The sequence below is a fragment of the Neoarius graeffei genome, chromosome 4 (genome assembly GCF_027579695.1).
Source record: "Neoarius graeffei isolate fNeoGra1 chromosome 4, fNeoGra1.pri, whole genome shotgun sequence".
NCBI classification, from domain to species: Eukaryota; Metazoa; Chordata; class Actinopteri; order Siluriformes; family Ariidae; genus Neoarius; species Neoarius graeffei.
In genome coordinates this window covers 72753245-72770214 of record NC_083572.1, presented here as the reverse complement: position 1 = coordinate 72770214, position 16970 = coordinate 72753245, and the positions used below count along the sequence as shown (strand labels likewise).

The following is a 16970-nucleotide window of genomic DNA, read 5'->3' as shown; positions in this document are numbered from 1 at the left end:
AGCGTTCTTGCATCCTTTTTGTTTTTGTTGTGTTAAGGTTGTTAGTTATTTTAGCTTGAAGCTTTAGGAGTACATTTTTATGCATCCCTGCATGGGGTGGCTTTTTTTTTTTTTTTTTTTCCCACAGCCTTTGTGCTCGTGAGAGAGCCCGTCCTTTTCAAAACGCAATACAGGGACAACCATCATAATGAATGCAGGCAGTTGGAGTTTAGGTAGGATGCATTCCTGAAACAAAATTTATTTTTGTATTGTTTAATCCTGCCACAAGGAGAATAACCAATAACAGTACTGTAGTCTCTATAGGCAAGGAGAACAACCATGAATCAGTTTTGAGGGTTGTCTATTGTCTTTGAGATCTGAAAGAAATTTAAGCTCTCGCTTGTGTGAAAGCCCTCTTTCTCTCTGTAACAGAAACAAACGCAAATGTGCGCAAACCAGGGCTTGTGCATCAATTTTTGACATCAGTATCAGTTTTTAACCCTTTTTTTCCCCCCGTTCAAACCACATCTTGACTCCTCAGTTGATGCAGCTATATCACAGACTGTTGGACCAATTTTCCAATTCTAATAGTTGTTTCTTTTGTGGCCTTATAAAGTAGCAAGAATTGTTATTCAAATATATGATGGAGGTGCAGCGTCCGTATTTTCAATCATGACTTGAACTGTACAGCTACATAATAGTGTTTCTGTCTGCAAGCTGATGAGAGAGTCTTGAGGGGAATTTCCAAGCAGCCCGGAAGTGAGAGATGGCGCACGCTGATAACATCTGATGGCATTGACTGACTGGTTCAAAATAAGGTTGCCCTAGAAATGTGTCCTACTTGAAGAGCTTGCATTCACTTCACTTATTTGGTACAAAGCTAAAGAAGTATTGCATCTGTTCTTATTATGTCTGGGACTAAGATCCTCCTGCAGAATGTGTGTGTGTGTGTGGAGGTGATATTCAGGGTCACTGGGCGCTTAGTGAACCCTTGTCCTCCTCGCTTACAGAACAGAGCGATGAAGAATTCCAGAGCAGCTCGCTGGCGTTTTATTCTCAGCGTTTGTGGGAATGGATGGAGAGCACCTGCGTTATTACCACATTTTTATGTGTAAGCCGGATTTCTGCAGATCATAACTAAAGTGCTGAAAGGACATCTCCAGGCCAACAAGCTGTTGGTTTCATAACAGTGTTGGATAATTACGGTTGTGCTTGAGCGAAATGGACAGTCGGTCCAGATTCAGTCCTGATTAAACGGGTCAGAGTGATAATCACTCGCAGAGGCTGTCTGGCAAATAACAAGTAAAAGGACAACACACTTTTAAAGCCATTACATCTTGCATTTGAATGGTTGTCTGTGTAGCGATTTCTGATTTTGCTCACGTTTTATCAAAATGACGGCGAAAGTCTTGCGATAGCCCATCTCATAGTCACTGACGTCAGTGGTTCCAACTTTGGGACCAGCAGTTTTGTAATTATGTCCCGGTGCCAGCTTTTTAGCACTGACGCCAGTCTTTTTTCCAGTCAAAATGCATGGAACTAGTTCTAGGTTAGGCCCCAACACTGTGTCTGTGGAAAAGGGTTTCGTGTTCTCTCTTTTCTGGTGAACCAAACCGAATAATGGGCTTTCCTTCTCCAAGGACACTTGCTCCTTCAGATTTTCCAAATGAAGACCCTTTATTGTCCGTCTTAAGCAGCTTGTAGCAAAGGGAGTGATGGTTATGTGTAGCTATAATCAATAACTGCTTTAATGGTATTTATACAACAGTCCATCAATCCATTATCTGTAACCGCTTATCCTGTGCAGGGGTACACCCTGGACAAGTCACCAGATCATCACAGGGCTGACACAGAGCGAGACAACCATTCACACCTACGGTCAATTTAGAGCCACCAATTAGCCTAACCTGCATGTCTTTGGACTGTGGGGGAAACCGGAGCACCCGGAGGAAACCCACGCGGACACGGGGAGAACATGTAAACTCCACACAGAAAGGCCCCTGTCGGCCACTGCGCTCGAACCCAGGACCTTCTTGCTGTGAGGCGACAGTGCTAACCACTACATTTGTATTCAAAGGAATACCAACACTTAAAAACTGACACTTTATTTCTGTAAGTGTTTATTCCCAGGTGATGGCATGTCATCCTTTGGTTTGAACAAAGGGCAGGTCACACATCACACTCCTCGGGCTATAGAGATTTCACCCCTCATTTACAGATAAACACACAAACATCCAATGCATTACCTGTAACCCCATATACATCATCATACCCACTGCATTCTCTCAGTCTCTCCCTTGTTATTTACTTGTGCTTCCTACCGTCCTTCCACAGGTTCATGAAACCGGCCCCCATGTTCCTTGATCGGAATTATAAACGGCTGTCGAAGATCAATACCTACCCACCACCCTTTGGGGTAAAATCACAAGGTAGGAGTGTGTACTTCTACACTGACCCCTTTTAATCTCACATAGCTTACACAGGAAATAGCATTAGGTTTTAGTTTAGTTTATTAATTAAGGCTTATTTTTCTTTCTTTTCTTCTTTTGAATGAAAAAAGAAATGCATGACATGGTAAAAAAAAAAATACACACGTAAAAACAATACTCAAACTGTAAAACAAAAACAAAACTTTATCACTGTGTCAGTCAGAGACCCTATTAAATCAGGCAGGTATCTGTGCTAGCTTTTCTAGTGTGCAGAAGGAAACTGCTGAATTTCAGGATCAGTACTTTCCTGTGGAGCTGCTCAACTGTTGTAGTTTCTTCTGTTCTGGCTGCAAAATATCAGCCTCTGAGGTTCTGTGGCTCAACAGGTGATGCGAGATGTCCATGTGTCCACTCTGTAATGCTAGGTGCGATGGTGCTGACCCATCCGTGTCCTGCATTGTGACTACCTCAGGCCACTTCTCCAGCGGCTCATTGATCACTTGGTTCTGATCACCTTCAGCTGCTGGGTGTGGTTGGTGTTTTAGAATATCAGTGCCTTATTTTTCTTTAACCTTCCTCTAGTGTTAGGGTCGGCACCGACCCGTTTTTAGGTTTAGCATGCATAAAAGTACTACATAAATTTGTTTATTGCATCAAGACTTTTTGACTTCTATTTAAACAAAATAAAATCCAGAAAAATAATTTTACTAAATTATAAAATGCTCTGGTGAAAATTGTGACCTTTGTGTTGTTAGGGTCAATTTCGACCCAGTTAAAATATAAGATTATAAAACAATAATAAATGCCAAAACTGAAATTATAAACACACAATCAGCCAACAGCCTACAGCCAGCTCTTCCTCCAACCACTTGAGCTTCAGTCAGGGGCTTTTCTCTTTGCCTATTTGACAGAACGAACAAAGACAGACATGTCCAGGCATGTAAGGCCAATTGAGTTTAGGGTTGGTGACTTGCAGAGTACACATCTCCAATTTACAGCATGCAGCAATGAGAAGAGGACTGAATGTAAGCCAAGCTCTGGATCATATCTTTGCTGATAACGAGGCAGAGGACACAGAGCAGTATAGCGATGGACATGAGCAGGTCTCTGAGGAGGAAGATGATGTGGCGTTTCAACCGGAAGACGCACACACATCTGATCAGTCTGATGAGGAGGTCACCGGTGCTGAAGCTGCTCCTGCTGAAACATTCAGATCCAAAAGTGGCAACATCTGTTGGAGCTCAGTACCTCCTGACGTACGTGGCAGGACAGCTGCTGCAAATGTCATCAAAATGACCCCTGGGATCACAAGGTTTGCTGTGACGAGAGTAAGTGACATCAAGTCATGCTTTGATCTGTTTATGCCATTGTCACTAAAAAAAAGTCATAATTGCTATGACAAACCTTGAAGGAAAAAAAAAGTCCATGGCAACATGTGGAATGACATTGATGAGGAATGCCTGGATGCCTACATTGGTGTTCTTCTCCTTGCTGGAGTGTACAGATCCAGCAATGAGGCCACTGATAGTCTCTGGGACGCATCGACAGGCAGGAATATTTTCCGGGCAACAATGTCACTTCAGACCTTTCGAATGATATCAAGAGTCCTCAGATTTGACAACAGAGACACCAGAGCAAAATTTGACAAGCTTGCTCCCATCAGGGATGTCTGGGAGAGATGGGTGCAACTCCTTCCACTGATGTTCAATCCAGGGCCAGAGGTGACAATAGATGAACGTTTTCTCCCTTTCCGTGGAAAATGCCCGTTCCGGCAATACATGCCCAGTAAGCCAGGCAAATGTGGCATAAAAATCTGGGCATGCCTGGATGCCTACGTTGGTGGTGTTCTCCTTGCTGGAGTGTACAGATCCAGCAATGAGGCCACTGATAGTCAACAGAAAAAAAAAAAGACTTGTTTTTTGCCCTTTTCTTGAAGTAAATATATATGGGTCGAAATTGACCCGAAACACCATAGATGTTACTATAGTTGATTTAATATTAAAATTAAAATCTTTTTTTTTTTTGAACATTTAAGAGATGTGATCTAATACCCCTCAGTAATAGTCAGGTAACAGAACAACCTTTTATTTGTTTACATTATTCTCTTGAGGTTCATTTGACCAGTTTTTTATATTGAAAACGAGGGGTATGCTGTTAAAAGAAAGGCTCCCTTATCCATGAAAAGATTGGTTTTAATATTTTTGTTGTGGCCCCCTGGGCCTAACAAGGTAACCAAGAGGTAAGAAACAAATTGGATGATAAATAATTGTTTTTAGGGTATTTTATGGCTGATTTAAGACACGGGTCAAAACCGACCCGTTAACATCAGAGATAGTAACAGAAAGCTAACACCAGAGGAAGGTTAACTAAAATGGATCCGCTGCTCACTGTTTGCAGGCCATACATGCGGATAGTAAAAAGCAGGTTCAGACCTGTGACCAAAATCAACTTTGTATGATTTTTAGGAAGTGTTAAGAACATTTAAGGTACATGAAGGAGCTGCTGTGAGTCCAGAGGAAACACAGTATGAGTTCTATTTCCTTCACTCCAGACCGCCAGGACGGTGCTGAAAGCACTAGTGGAAGCATCTTTGCATCCATTCGACGCGTGCTCAGGCAACATCATGGGCAGCTCTCCGGGGCGTACCACTCGCTGACATTTGTGCTGCTGCAGCTTGGTTCAATACATGTACATTTGCCCAGTGCTACAGGCTAAATGTTGCGTCCATGCCATTGCTGTGTGCAGCTGTTCTTCCAGAAGGTGGTGATGCTCTTCTGAATTCCTCGTGACTGGGTTGGTATTTGTCTGTGAACTGTGGTTCTATGGCTAAGTGGAAGACCACCAGGGTTTTTGGTCACTCGGATTGCGCAAGAATGATCTTGAGGCCAAATGACGTGGGATGTTGCCTTATGTAGGCAGGCACGTCATACGTCATGAGATGACAACTTTTGTATGCGGTTCTCGAAACACGCGGATGCAAAGATGCTTCCACTAGTGCTTTCAGCACCGCCCTGGTGGTCTTCCACTTAGTCATAGAACCACGGTTACATTCGTAACCAGCGTTTTTTCTCTCCCTTGCTAGATGGCTCACATTTGATTTGTACATTCCCATTAAAAGTGTCTTTCTGGTAAAACTGGCATCTCTTCTTCCTTTTCATCTTCACTTGATGAGCTTTCATATTTTAAGTCAAAAACTGTATCCCTCAAAGGTATTGTTTGCCACGTCTGCTGTGATCTCCCTAACACTACTGTAGTAATTGTTTCAAACCAGGAAGTGGTGTGTATTTGACAGGAGTCATAAAAGACAAATTATTTGTGTTCACACAAACATATATTTGTTTTTGGCTCAGCCTTTGGCTGAAGCCTATAGAGGCACCTGTCTATATGTGCATGTTTAACCAAGTTCAATCGTGTTTAAGAATGTAATTGGTGTGTGAGCCTCATTCCACAGTCGTGGTGTGGCGCCACTGCGTATTGACTATGCAAGTGCCATGTTACATAACCTCAGTTTGCAATGTAACCCTCTGTGGCCAATCGGTCTAAAGCATTGTCCAGGAAAGGAGCAGATTTTGTAACATCAGTTTGAATCCTGGCGTCAACGTAAAAGGCTGACCTCAGACCTGCACGGGTTTCTGGATGGTGGCATCAAAAATTAACATTGTTCATTAGTTTTTCTAGCTCTTTTCTCAGGTCCTGATCGGGGGGGGGATGATGGTGTTTTTGCCACCAAAAAATAAATAAATAAATACTGTCGCTCACACACTGATCAGGACCTGGGAAAAGAAAATGTCCCTCTGTGTAAACCCAGTGGAAGAGGAAAAAATTGTATTAAACTCCCTTCATGTGGATGTTTCTTCATTTTAAGCTTCGTGCACACAAGATTTTAGGCCCGATTATTTCTCAGTTTGGTGCTCAGTGACTCCTCACACACACACACTCCCACTGTGACTGGTCATGCAGTGTGCATTGCTTTTCTCAGTCTGTGAGGGGTTGCAGAGGCTCAGACGTTTTTAGGCATGTTTTGATTTTCTCTGTGATGAATCACCTAGTGTGAATCCCTCTGTGGAAACCAAGAGGAAACCAAATTCATCTGCACCCATGTGCTGCAGATCCCTGAATCAAGCTCATCATCCATCTGTTTGTGTGGGAGGGTGAGGACAAAATGTAAGCACAGTAATATTGCTTCTGTAAGAATTTTATTTGGCAGGTCATATCCAAACGGCTGTTAGGAACAGTAAAAAATAAACATGACATTATTCCTTCCAGCACACGGTATAAAAATAGCTACTTTTCTTGTCACTATTGTTTCATGTCTCACCAAGCAACAAAAATATTTGTATTCCTTCACATTTTCACTCATTTCTCTTTTTTTCTTGTTTCCATACAAAGTATTGACAATCACATGATGGACAGCTCAAGTTTATTTTTGTGAGAAAGCAGGACTTGTCTGTGTGTGTACGCACACCTCATCTGTAAGTGATTGTGTGGTGTGCACACACACCCACAACACCAGACAACTGATTGCAAGCTGCATCGTGTGAAAAAGTCAGCACTTCCAAGATTGTGAATTTCATGTAGTGTGCACTCCGCATTATCTGAGGTTCTTGATTAGTTCATCTAAATGCTCTGACTATGTGCATTTCATACCTATGATGGATAGATAGGCCATCTGACACGTAACGTCTAGAGGTGTGAAATGACGTCATGGTAGAGTTGCAGAGAATAGAAATTTCACATTTCCCTGAGCTAATAAGTTTCTGCAAGATTGGTGGGGAGATGGATAGTTATTCCACGAAATTGAGTCGTACATGAGCTGATGGCCGACAAGGCGTGTCACACTGAGTTGGCTATAAACCATATACGACAAGATTGAGTGGAATAACTTTTATTCTGTCCACATTCACTGGATTTTGAGAAACGGAGCTTTTTTTTTTTTTTTTGCAAGTTCAATAAATAACTTCTTTTTATACAAAACATCCAACAAAATCATTTCTGCTTAGAATGCAAACAAACTGGCAAAATGACAGTAGCAATTTGCGAAAAATGTGATTTTATAATTCTTGAAAAATTAAAAAAAGATTTGTTCTTACCATCAAATACTTTTATGCCATATTTTGTTGCCTTTTTTTTTGTATTTTTTGGGGTTTTCTTCTTCTTTAGGGTTTTTTGGTGGTTGGCAAACCAGCTTAAAGGTGCATTACCACCACTGACTGGGCTGGAGTGTGGAACAGGTGATATTGGTGTGTGTGGGGGGGGGGGAACCCAAACAAAAAACTATTTTCTTTTAGCCATTTCTGTTTCTTTTAAATACTTAACTCTTTTTGGGGTTTTGTTTTCGAGTAGTTTTTTTATTTCGTCCTCAGTTGATTCAGCAACACGCTCCGCCATTTTGTTTTTCTCTACTCACGATATATGAGCTGATATCCTAGTAATAGAGTCGCCAATCAGAGTGCGTGATTGCCCATATCCAGTGAATGTATGTATGTGTTTATAAACAGTGACTTTGGCAAAATTTTGCCTACTATGACAGGCTATGTAAATAATTACTTAAATAATTAAATGACATATCTGATTAGGACTCAAGCCTGGCAGTGTTGGGAATTTGGACTTTGCTTGAATGTGAGTGTGAGAGATCTGGGACTGCACTTGGGCTTGTGTAACGTGGTGTGTGATAAACGGTTCTGTTCATAATGCTTGGTCTTGTTCTCTCTCCACAGAAAAGATGATCGACATCATTTTAGGTGAGGCAAAGAACTACGGGCTTGGAGGTGAACTGGACAGGTATTACTCTTCATTCTGTTTGTTATAAAGCTGCATAATCATTTAAATGTGAGGTATTTTTTTTAACCAGAGTGTTGATTTAAATATATGGGTTTGCTGTCTATCCGCTGTATTTGTTATATACAGTTTGAGCTGTAAGAGGTGTATCATCATTGGCAATGCAGGGATCCTTTTCAACAAGTCCCTGGGCTCCAAAATTGATGAGTATGATGTGGTTATAAGGTAAGACAAGCATGTATACCTAGGAAAACAGAACAAACGTCACTAGTGTAGGAGGATGTAATAATAAAAATATAGGCAGCTAATTAGTTAAGTTTGCATGTTTGGCCACTGTATTTATAGCAGCATGTTTAAAGAATACAGTACCAGTCAAAAGGTTGGATACCCCTACTCCTTCATATTGACTACTGACATGACCATTTTCTATATTGTCTCCAGTATTGTTCTACATCAAAACTATAAAATAACTCATGGAACATGTCTGGAATTATGTGGTAAACAAAGTGTTGAACAAAACGTTCCATATTTTAGATTCTTCAAATAGCCAGCGTTTACCTTGATGACGCTTTGCACACTATTGGCATTCTCTTAACCAGCTTTAAGAGGTCGTCACCTGGAATGCTTTTCAGTTAACAGCTGTGCCTCGTCGAAAGTTAATTAGTACAATGTCTTGCCTTCTTAATGTGTTTGAGATCAAACAGTAAATAGCCCTATTCCACAAGTGTACTAATCCATATTATGGCAAGAACCTGCTCAACTAGGTAAAGAGAAACAACATCTATCATTACTTTTAGATATGAAGTGTCTTTTAATTAATAAAAATAAGCAAAAAACATTTGAATTAGAAGATGTGTCCAAACTTTGGCTGCTAACAGTTAGTAGTTATGTTTTGAGTTTTTGCCACAAGATGGTAGAATATAGCTGCTGTTCTGTGTTGTACATTGTTGTCGTCGTTGTCATCATCCAAGATTTGTAAGGTAATTAATGCCTATAATATTCGCTTGAGCTGTATTTTCCAGTCACGGTGTGATTTGCTGCTACAGGCTGAATGAGGCTCCGGTGAGCGGCTATGAGAAGGACGTGGGATCTAAGACCACCATGCGCATCACATATCCAGAGGGAGCTATACAGAAACCTGAGCTTTATGAGAAGAGTTCTCTGTTCGTCCTTTCTGCCTTCAAACCACCGGACTTCAAATGGCTCAGGCACATGGTGTTCAAGGAGAAACTGGTACGTCTGTGTCAGTGGATCATTTCAGGATTAGGCAGATGGGCTGATGTTGTATATTTATTAGTGCTGTCAAAAATGTCGCGTTATTAACGCATTAACTTGACTCAATTTTAATGGCGATAATTTTTTTATCGCGAGATTAACGCTCTGTGACATGATGCCACGCCCCGCACAGCCAGAGTCCTCTGCCCTCCCCCGAAGAGCCACGGTGCTCGGCTTAGGTTTCGTTTTCCCATCGGCGGCTCCAGCCCTACTTTGCAGTGGCTGTGACAAGACGTTATGCTCTGCAATAAAAAAAAAACAACATTGGTACAACCAGTGTTCGAACTATGCCGATATTTTCGGGGGGGTCCCTTTTTTTTCCCTTGGGGGGGGTGCTTGCGCTTGTCTCAGAGCGCGGATCTCCATCGCGTGCTCACTTCGGATATGCAAATGCTTCCCGTTACACACGATTGCTATGTCAATAAACATCATTTTGCCAATATTTTAGAGACCCCCCAACATTTCCCAAATCATGTTTTCAAGGGATCTCATGTCTGTTTCAGGGGATCTCGGATCCCCGTAGTTCGAACGGTGAGCAAGCGCATTCACTTTTTTATGCTGATAAGAGAATTACAATGGGTTTTCATGTGACAAAAATGTGCGATTAAATTGCGATTAATCGCGAGTTAACTATGACAGTCGCGACATTAATCGTGATTAAATATTTTAATCGCTTGACAGCACTAATATTTATATTATAACTACCTAAACCTTTCGCAGCTCAGCTAAAAAATTTGATGCATGTGTTATCTTTCCTAATAATTGGTATATAATAATAGCAACATAATGACATAACAATGTAATCAGTCCTCTCGGTAAAGGCGCCACCAGTGTCTTGAAATGTTTGAGTTCCTATGCAATGTAGCTAGAGGTGTTTCACATGCTGTTCCAGAATAATCCCAATGAAGTCTGTGATTTTGGAGGCCGAAGTGTCCTTGTGTCCCCTCATGCTCACCGAACATGCCACCCACAGCTTTAGCCTAATCATCCTACAGCTGTCATTCTGAAACATCCTGAAACTAACCTCAACCTGCCACCCAGTTTTATTTATCAAGTTGCATCCTCCCAGGTGCACAACGTGGGATATTGGTGCTATAAAATAAGGTTCTGCTGTTGATGGATGAGACTTTTGGTTGTTTTAGTCTTGGGAACTTGTGACAATATTGTACTTCTAAGTGAAAAGGCACATGAATATATCTGGAGCTTTTCCGTTGAAATCAGCGTGTTTTGATCAGCGTACTTGTGTACTCGAAAAGAAGGATGTGTAGAAATGCACATTTTTCATCAGTAGTGCAGTGGAGTCTGTTGTAGAATTTTGAAAGCGAAACTCCTGTTTAGTAAACCGTGACGCTTTAAATGCCAAAAGAACCTTGTGATGTTTATTATAGCTGTGATATTTGTTGATCACTCGTTATGGTACATTTACTAATGTTTTGCATGGCATTGTGCATACACAAGGGGGAAACTAGGAAAGTGACCGAATGGACACTGTACATAATCCCGTTAATATTGAGACCAGTATTGTTCTGTGTAGTCCTTCTTGCATGTCCCCGTGAAGAGGAAATGTCATTTTCAATTGGGCTATAATAGTAAGGCTTGGTGAACAGAGGCATGGCTATTGTGGGGGGAAAAACTTCCTGTGTAGCATCTCTTTTCTGAGGAGGGAGTGTGGGACAGATGGTTTCCTGTGTGTTGGATCAATGATGATCCTTTCAGCTTGCTTCCTGCCCTGGTGACGTGACGCTCCTTAATTGAGAGCTGCTTCAGGGCTCCACTCAAACATCTAGGACAAGCGCCAGCATGCTTACAATGAAGTAATTACAGATCTGTCACAGGGAGATTTTGTATTGAAGCTGTCTGCAGGCTATCTCGGGCTTCGAAGTCGGAATGTTTCACATTTCTAGTTAAATATCTGTCCGAAGGCTTCTTCAATGATAAATATGTTTCTGCGTCGTGTTCAAATTAGCTGCTGTTCTGATGAAGGTTCGGAGGTTATCCAACAAGATGACTTAATCAGAAGTGATCCTGCCAGTTTGACAGTCGTGGACAGAAGGCATGCGGTGATGATCAGTTATTGCACGAACCTTCACAAGCTTGTTATCGGGAACGCTTTAGAATATCATCACTACCTGTGTGTTCCATTCAGCCAAAGGATGCCTCTGTAGTCAGTGTTTTTAAGTAACGAATGTGCTTTATACATATAGTCATTCACCTGTCATTCTGTTGCCTTCTGAGTGTCCTTATTTTGGCTGAATGTGTCCTTCCCAGAGAAGGCAGTCTCATCATTCTCTCCGAATAAGAGTTTCATGAAAGTCATGGAGGTAGAACTGTGCCTGTTGGAAAGACGAGAACACACGCTTGCTTCCATCAGCATTTATTCCATATTTGATGGATTGTTTCAGTTTCCACCCTTTCCATTCAGGTTTTATCTGCAGGTGGATGGAAACACACACACTTCTAAACACCTCTGATCTGTTTTCCTTAAATGATCGTACACTATAGAGGTCGAATACAGAGGAAAATTTTCACATCTGACATTGAAACTTGCACATTTTTAATCCCCCGCTGGCCAAAAGGCCCGAAGGGGGATTACCGTATTTTCTGGACTATAAGCCGCTACTTTTTTCCTAGGTTTTGAACCATGCGGCTTATACAAAGGTGCGGCTATTCTGTGGATTTTTCTTCCACCGCTAGGGGCGCTCTAACCGGAAGTAGAATCAAAAATAAGATAGACGAAAAATCAATGCAAAGAAGAATTAGCAGATCTTTAGCAGATAGAACACGCACGACAAATTACTAACTGGTAATTATTTTCAAATCCAGCGAAGATGATTAAAGTGACTTGTGGTTTCAAACACAGGAGAAATGAAGGTAAATAAATACCGGTTATTTTCTCTTGGTTCTGTTCCGTTTTAATCAGCAAAGTTGCTGCCGTGTTAAAAGGCACTGTTCGGAAAGAATCTGTTCAGGTACATACATGTACATTTACAGTACAAAATCGTTCTGTACATGCAGTAAATATCTAATTTTTCAACATAGATATCTGCGGCTTATAGCCCGGTGCGGCTTGTATATCTTTTTTTTAATTTTTTTTAAAAAATAGAGCGGATGCGGCTTATATACAGGTGCGCTCTATAGTCCAGAAAATACGGTATGTTGTGGCAATGTCCGTCCCAGGAAAGGGTGCTCACCTTCTGAAATCAACTCCTCTCACAATTTTTGGAGGATTTTCACAAAACCTGACAAGTGGCATTGTTATATGTCGGTAATGCATATATTGCCATTTCGTTAAATTTGGTCACATTTTACCAGAGTTACAGCCCTTGATTAACAAAATTATACTTTGACAACTTCATGAGGGTGTTTTCTCCTTCTGAAATCAACTCCTCTCACAATTTTTGGAGGAATTTCATGAAACTTGACAGGATTTTTTTGTTATATGTCGGTAATACGCATATTGCAATTTTGTTCAATTCAGTCGCATTTTTTTACCCGAGTTATGGCATAGTTGCCAGTGGGGGGGTGTATTCTCAGAGCACTCTTGTTATTCATTTTTCACCAATTTCTCACCAGTATTGAACCATGATTGTTAATGTGACCCAGGAAACTTGAGGTGTCCAAACAGCTTAGCCAGAGAGTTTTCTAATGTTACAGTAGTGGAAAGTATAGGCTACCATGTGACTTTTTTTTTTTTTTAATTGATCAAACATGTCTTTTGCACTTGTTTGGCTCAAAACAGAGAATGAGCTCATCAAATGGCATTAAGTAGTGTAAGTTTAGTAGATAAACTTCTCGCTGAGATAAGGTGTATGTGGAGACAGATTCCTGAGAGAGGTTGGGCCATTTCAGTGAGCACACAAAGCCCTCACACAGCTCAGAGAAAAACCTTTAATAGCAGCACAACAAACAAAGTTTCACTATAATCTGATAAGGTTAGTGGGTCAGACTCATTGAGCTTTTTAATGACACTTCCCATAGGTTCCTTCTCTCTCTTTCAATAAAAGGGAGTGATATGAGAACCCACTGCTCCAGTCTGTATCCACTTTACAGTTGCCCTAGCTCCAGTGCAGAGCCATCAGGTCTAGCTTACAAGCACTGTTTGCAAGATTGGGTGTGGGTTTTTTTTTTTTTATTTCCTACCAGACTGATTTAAAATATAGCTTGTGTTTTGGGATGGTATATTTAATGGAGTTACAGTTAGTGACAGTTTGGACTAATGATGATTTACAGGTAGTCTGGCAACCCTGAATACAATGAGAGAGTATCAACTTGTCCATTTTACTATCTTCCATTGTACCGAAACTTTTGTGCATGTTTCCAGGGAGGAGGAGGAGTGGGTGCTTCAGTGTGTTATTTAAAGAATGACCCCTGTATGCAGCTTCTTATTTGGGATTCAACCAATAACTGTAGTGTGTTCATCAATCCAAAACCAGTTTTACTCAAAGGCCAGATTTGATGCATTATGTTGATTAACTGGAACGAGCTGCTGTTTTGCTTCAAGGTGCCATCATTAAACAAAGATTTGTGCACCCGAAATAAAATAAAATAAATGAAGCGAGTTTATGAGATAACTATTTTCCGTTTGGACATCCTAACCCGTTTCAGAACCCAATCTCCCATTAACCCTTCTATTTGAACCATTGTTCATTCACGTTCTCCTCCGTTCTGTAATCAGAAGACTTATTTATGCATGAAATGGAGCTGAACATTTTCATTGGGGAGTTTTGATGTACTCCGATTTGGAAGTTTTACATATTATTCTTTGATTTGAAACACTGATGAGGATAATTAAGAGATAAAAAGTAAACGTGGATGTGATGTTTGGCAGTCATCAGAGTTAAATAATCTACAGAAGTTCCCTTCCAAGTGCCCTTGCTCCCTAAAGATTTCACTCATTTAACTGCTGTTCACATTGATTGGTTTAGAAGTAATGATTGTCTTGAAGATAAAAGAGCTCATTAAAAGAACAATTGAAAGATTTTAGAAAAACAAGCAAGGACAGGAGGATCTGACTTTAAAATGGTGGTCTATAAAAAGGTTGAATGGGTTCAGGTTGTTTAGAGACGTTCATATGTGGTCTGCTGTCTTTGGTCATGTCAGCTGTTGAAGAGGCAGACATGCCTCTTCTCTTGCTATTGTTTCTCTCTCTCATATATGTGCGCAAGCAATATCCCCTTCCCACCCCACTTCTCTGAGCCCCAAAACAAATTCCCATCTTGCCTCATTTTTGTGAGCCCCAGCACTACTTCCCATCCCACCCAGTCCCCATTGGCCTCAACACTAACCCCCATCCCATCCTCTCCTCATGTACAGAGCAGTGGTTTTCAGTACTGAACTAAATGAGAGTGCGCATATTTGTCCTTGGACCGAATATTTTATTTTTTATTTTTTGGCTGATTGATACTCCATGCATGAGATTCTGCACCACCGGATCATGTTAATCATAAAAAATACTAACATAGCCTTTCTTACAAAGAAGTCATCATTCTAAGAGTATAGGCACTTTTGGACCAAACGATTCTAGGAACTTAGGCCCTGTTTACATTATTTCGAATCAGCGGATCATTAATGTTTTTAAAATGATTCGCGTACACACACACAATTTCTGTGCCCGCAACAAAACCGTTCCCCGTGCACACAGCAACGCCAATACACGGATACACTAATCACATGACTAATTAGACGGCACGTCACATGATCCCAGTGCATATCGGGCATGCGCAAGTCACTCACCACTTGCAAGCACATAGTGTGTGAGAGATTGAGTGAGAGTGTGAGAGAGAGGAGAGAGAGAGAAAGAGAGAGCAAGCGAGCGAGAGAGTGTGAGAGGGCATAAGAATCAAAATTTGAAGTTCTTTATGGAAATCAGGGACGCCGTGTCATTGGGACTAAAGAGGAGAAGGTTTTTCAGCAGTCGCGTCACATGACCAACGTGGTATGACCAACACCAGCGAATCAGGAAGGTGGATGTCACAGTGACGTTGTCCAATGACGACGTCAGCTAGAGCTCAGCACTGCGTATCCTTGTTCCTCAATGTTTACACAGCACCGGATCAGATACGTACTGGGTTGAATACGTGGGCCCTGGCGAATTCAAACTGTTCCGCCTGTGGAGTCTTTTCCCGGCGTTTTAATGTGCACGGACAGTGCAACGACAACGATACAGATACGGTCTAATGTAAACATTTGAGAGGATCTACCCACTGGGAAGCTCCCCCCAAGAACTACATACCTTTTTTAAAGGATTTTTTTTTTCCTGTTTGCATTTGCACCACCAATAGGAGTGCTGAAGTGAAGCCTGAATTTCACGGTCAGTCTGTTTGTGAGGGGTCCTTTTTTTCTTTTTTTTTAACTTTAAGAGCTATTTACATGGCTAAAGATTTACACAGATTTGTAAAAATGGTGGTTGCTGGTGCTGCATTGGCTGCTGTTTGACCGATTACGATGCACTTGTGTCACTCATGGTTCCTCTTGTGTTAGGGGAGTACCTGCCCTAAGAGTAGGAGCTAGAAAAGTCCCTTAAACCAGTGTTCTAAGAACTACGATCATTCCCAGTTCCTGCAGTGTTGGCACACACAAAAGTGGGGATTTCCTCTAACAGTTCTAAGAACTATGAAAAAGTTCTTCCGGTCTTAAAGCGCTTTATGTTCATACATATTGTATAATCAGTCCTATATTTACTGTAATCCCTCTCCCCAGTCCCACTACAAGAACACTCTGGATACCCATAGATAAAATTCCATGCCACTCATGAACAAATAAACAGTATGAATCAAATAACACTATAGCTGATGGTACGGATTTACGAGTCATGGTGTTGGTTCCACCATTAAATGTAACTTTAACTGTAACAAACTAAAATGAAAAATTTCCTGCCTGTTATTCAAATGTACACACACTTGTTACTTTGGCGTGTTGATTTGAAGAGTATTTCGAACATCAGCAGCTACTGATGTAAGGTGAAACGTGGAATGAGGAGCTTCCCTTTTTTCCCACCACTAACTAGAAAGAGATCCTGTCCCTGACTATGAACAACAGAGCGGGTGAGCTGATAGTGGCTGAGATAAACTCTTACTGACTGCAATCATTGTTATAAGGCAGACGTCTCTTCTGCAGCTCCCTCTGTAAGGAGAGAAACCACGCCTTCATCAGGCAAGATCAGAGGGCAGCATCATTACACAAAAATGTGACAAGGCAAGAATTCTTTATAGCTGAATGAAGGCATAGTGGAGGAGCTTTGAGGCAAGAGTGTATGAGAATGAATGAGAGGAGTTTTCTCTTTTTCAATGTTTCCAAACCACATTTGAATCATGTGGTACCTTTGTTGAAAGTGACCTGCAAGTCAGACAGACTCCAATCCAAGCTGTTGGGGGGGGGGAAGAGCAGCAAAGCCAAAGATAATGGTCATTAAGTATATCCATACACACACTTGGATTATACTTTGTGGCTCATGTCTGAGGTGGGGTTTACATTAGACCGTATCAGCGGATCATCAGATTAACGTTTTTA

General features: G+C 41.2%; 1 protein-coding gene across 5 annotated transcripts in view; it reads left to right on the top strand.

The window, feature by feature from the left end:
• The window catches only part of st3gal3a (ST3 beta-galactoside alpha-2,3-sialyltransferase 3a), a 105432-nt gene that overhangs the window by 71267 nt on the left and 17195 nt on the right, over positions 1-16970 (top strand). For all 5 annotated transcript variants that reach the window (XR_009654569.1, XM_060919676.1, XM_060919677.1 and 2 more), the window contains 4 exons: positions 2314-2408; positions 8126-8189; positions 8316-8411; positions 9233-9419. Coding sequence is in view for 4 of the 5 variants with exons in the window: in XM_060919676.1 (XP_060775659.1) it covers positions 2314-2408; positions 8126-8189; positions 8316-8411; positions 9233-9419 (442 nt within the window). In the remaining variant the exon portion in view is untranslated. The remainder of the gene's footprint in view (positions 1-2313; positions 2409-8125; positions 8190-8315; positions 8412-9232; positions 9420-16970) is intronic.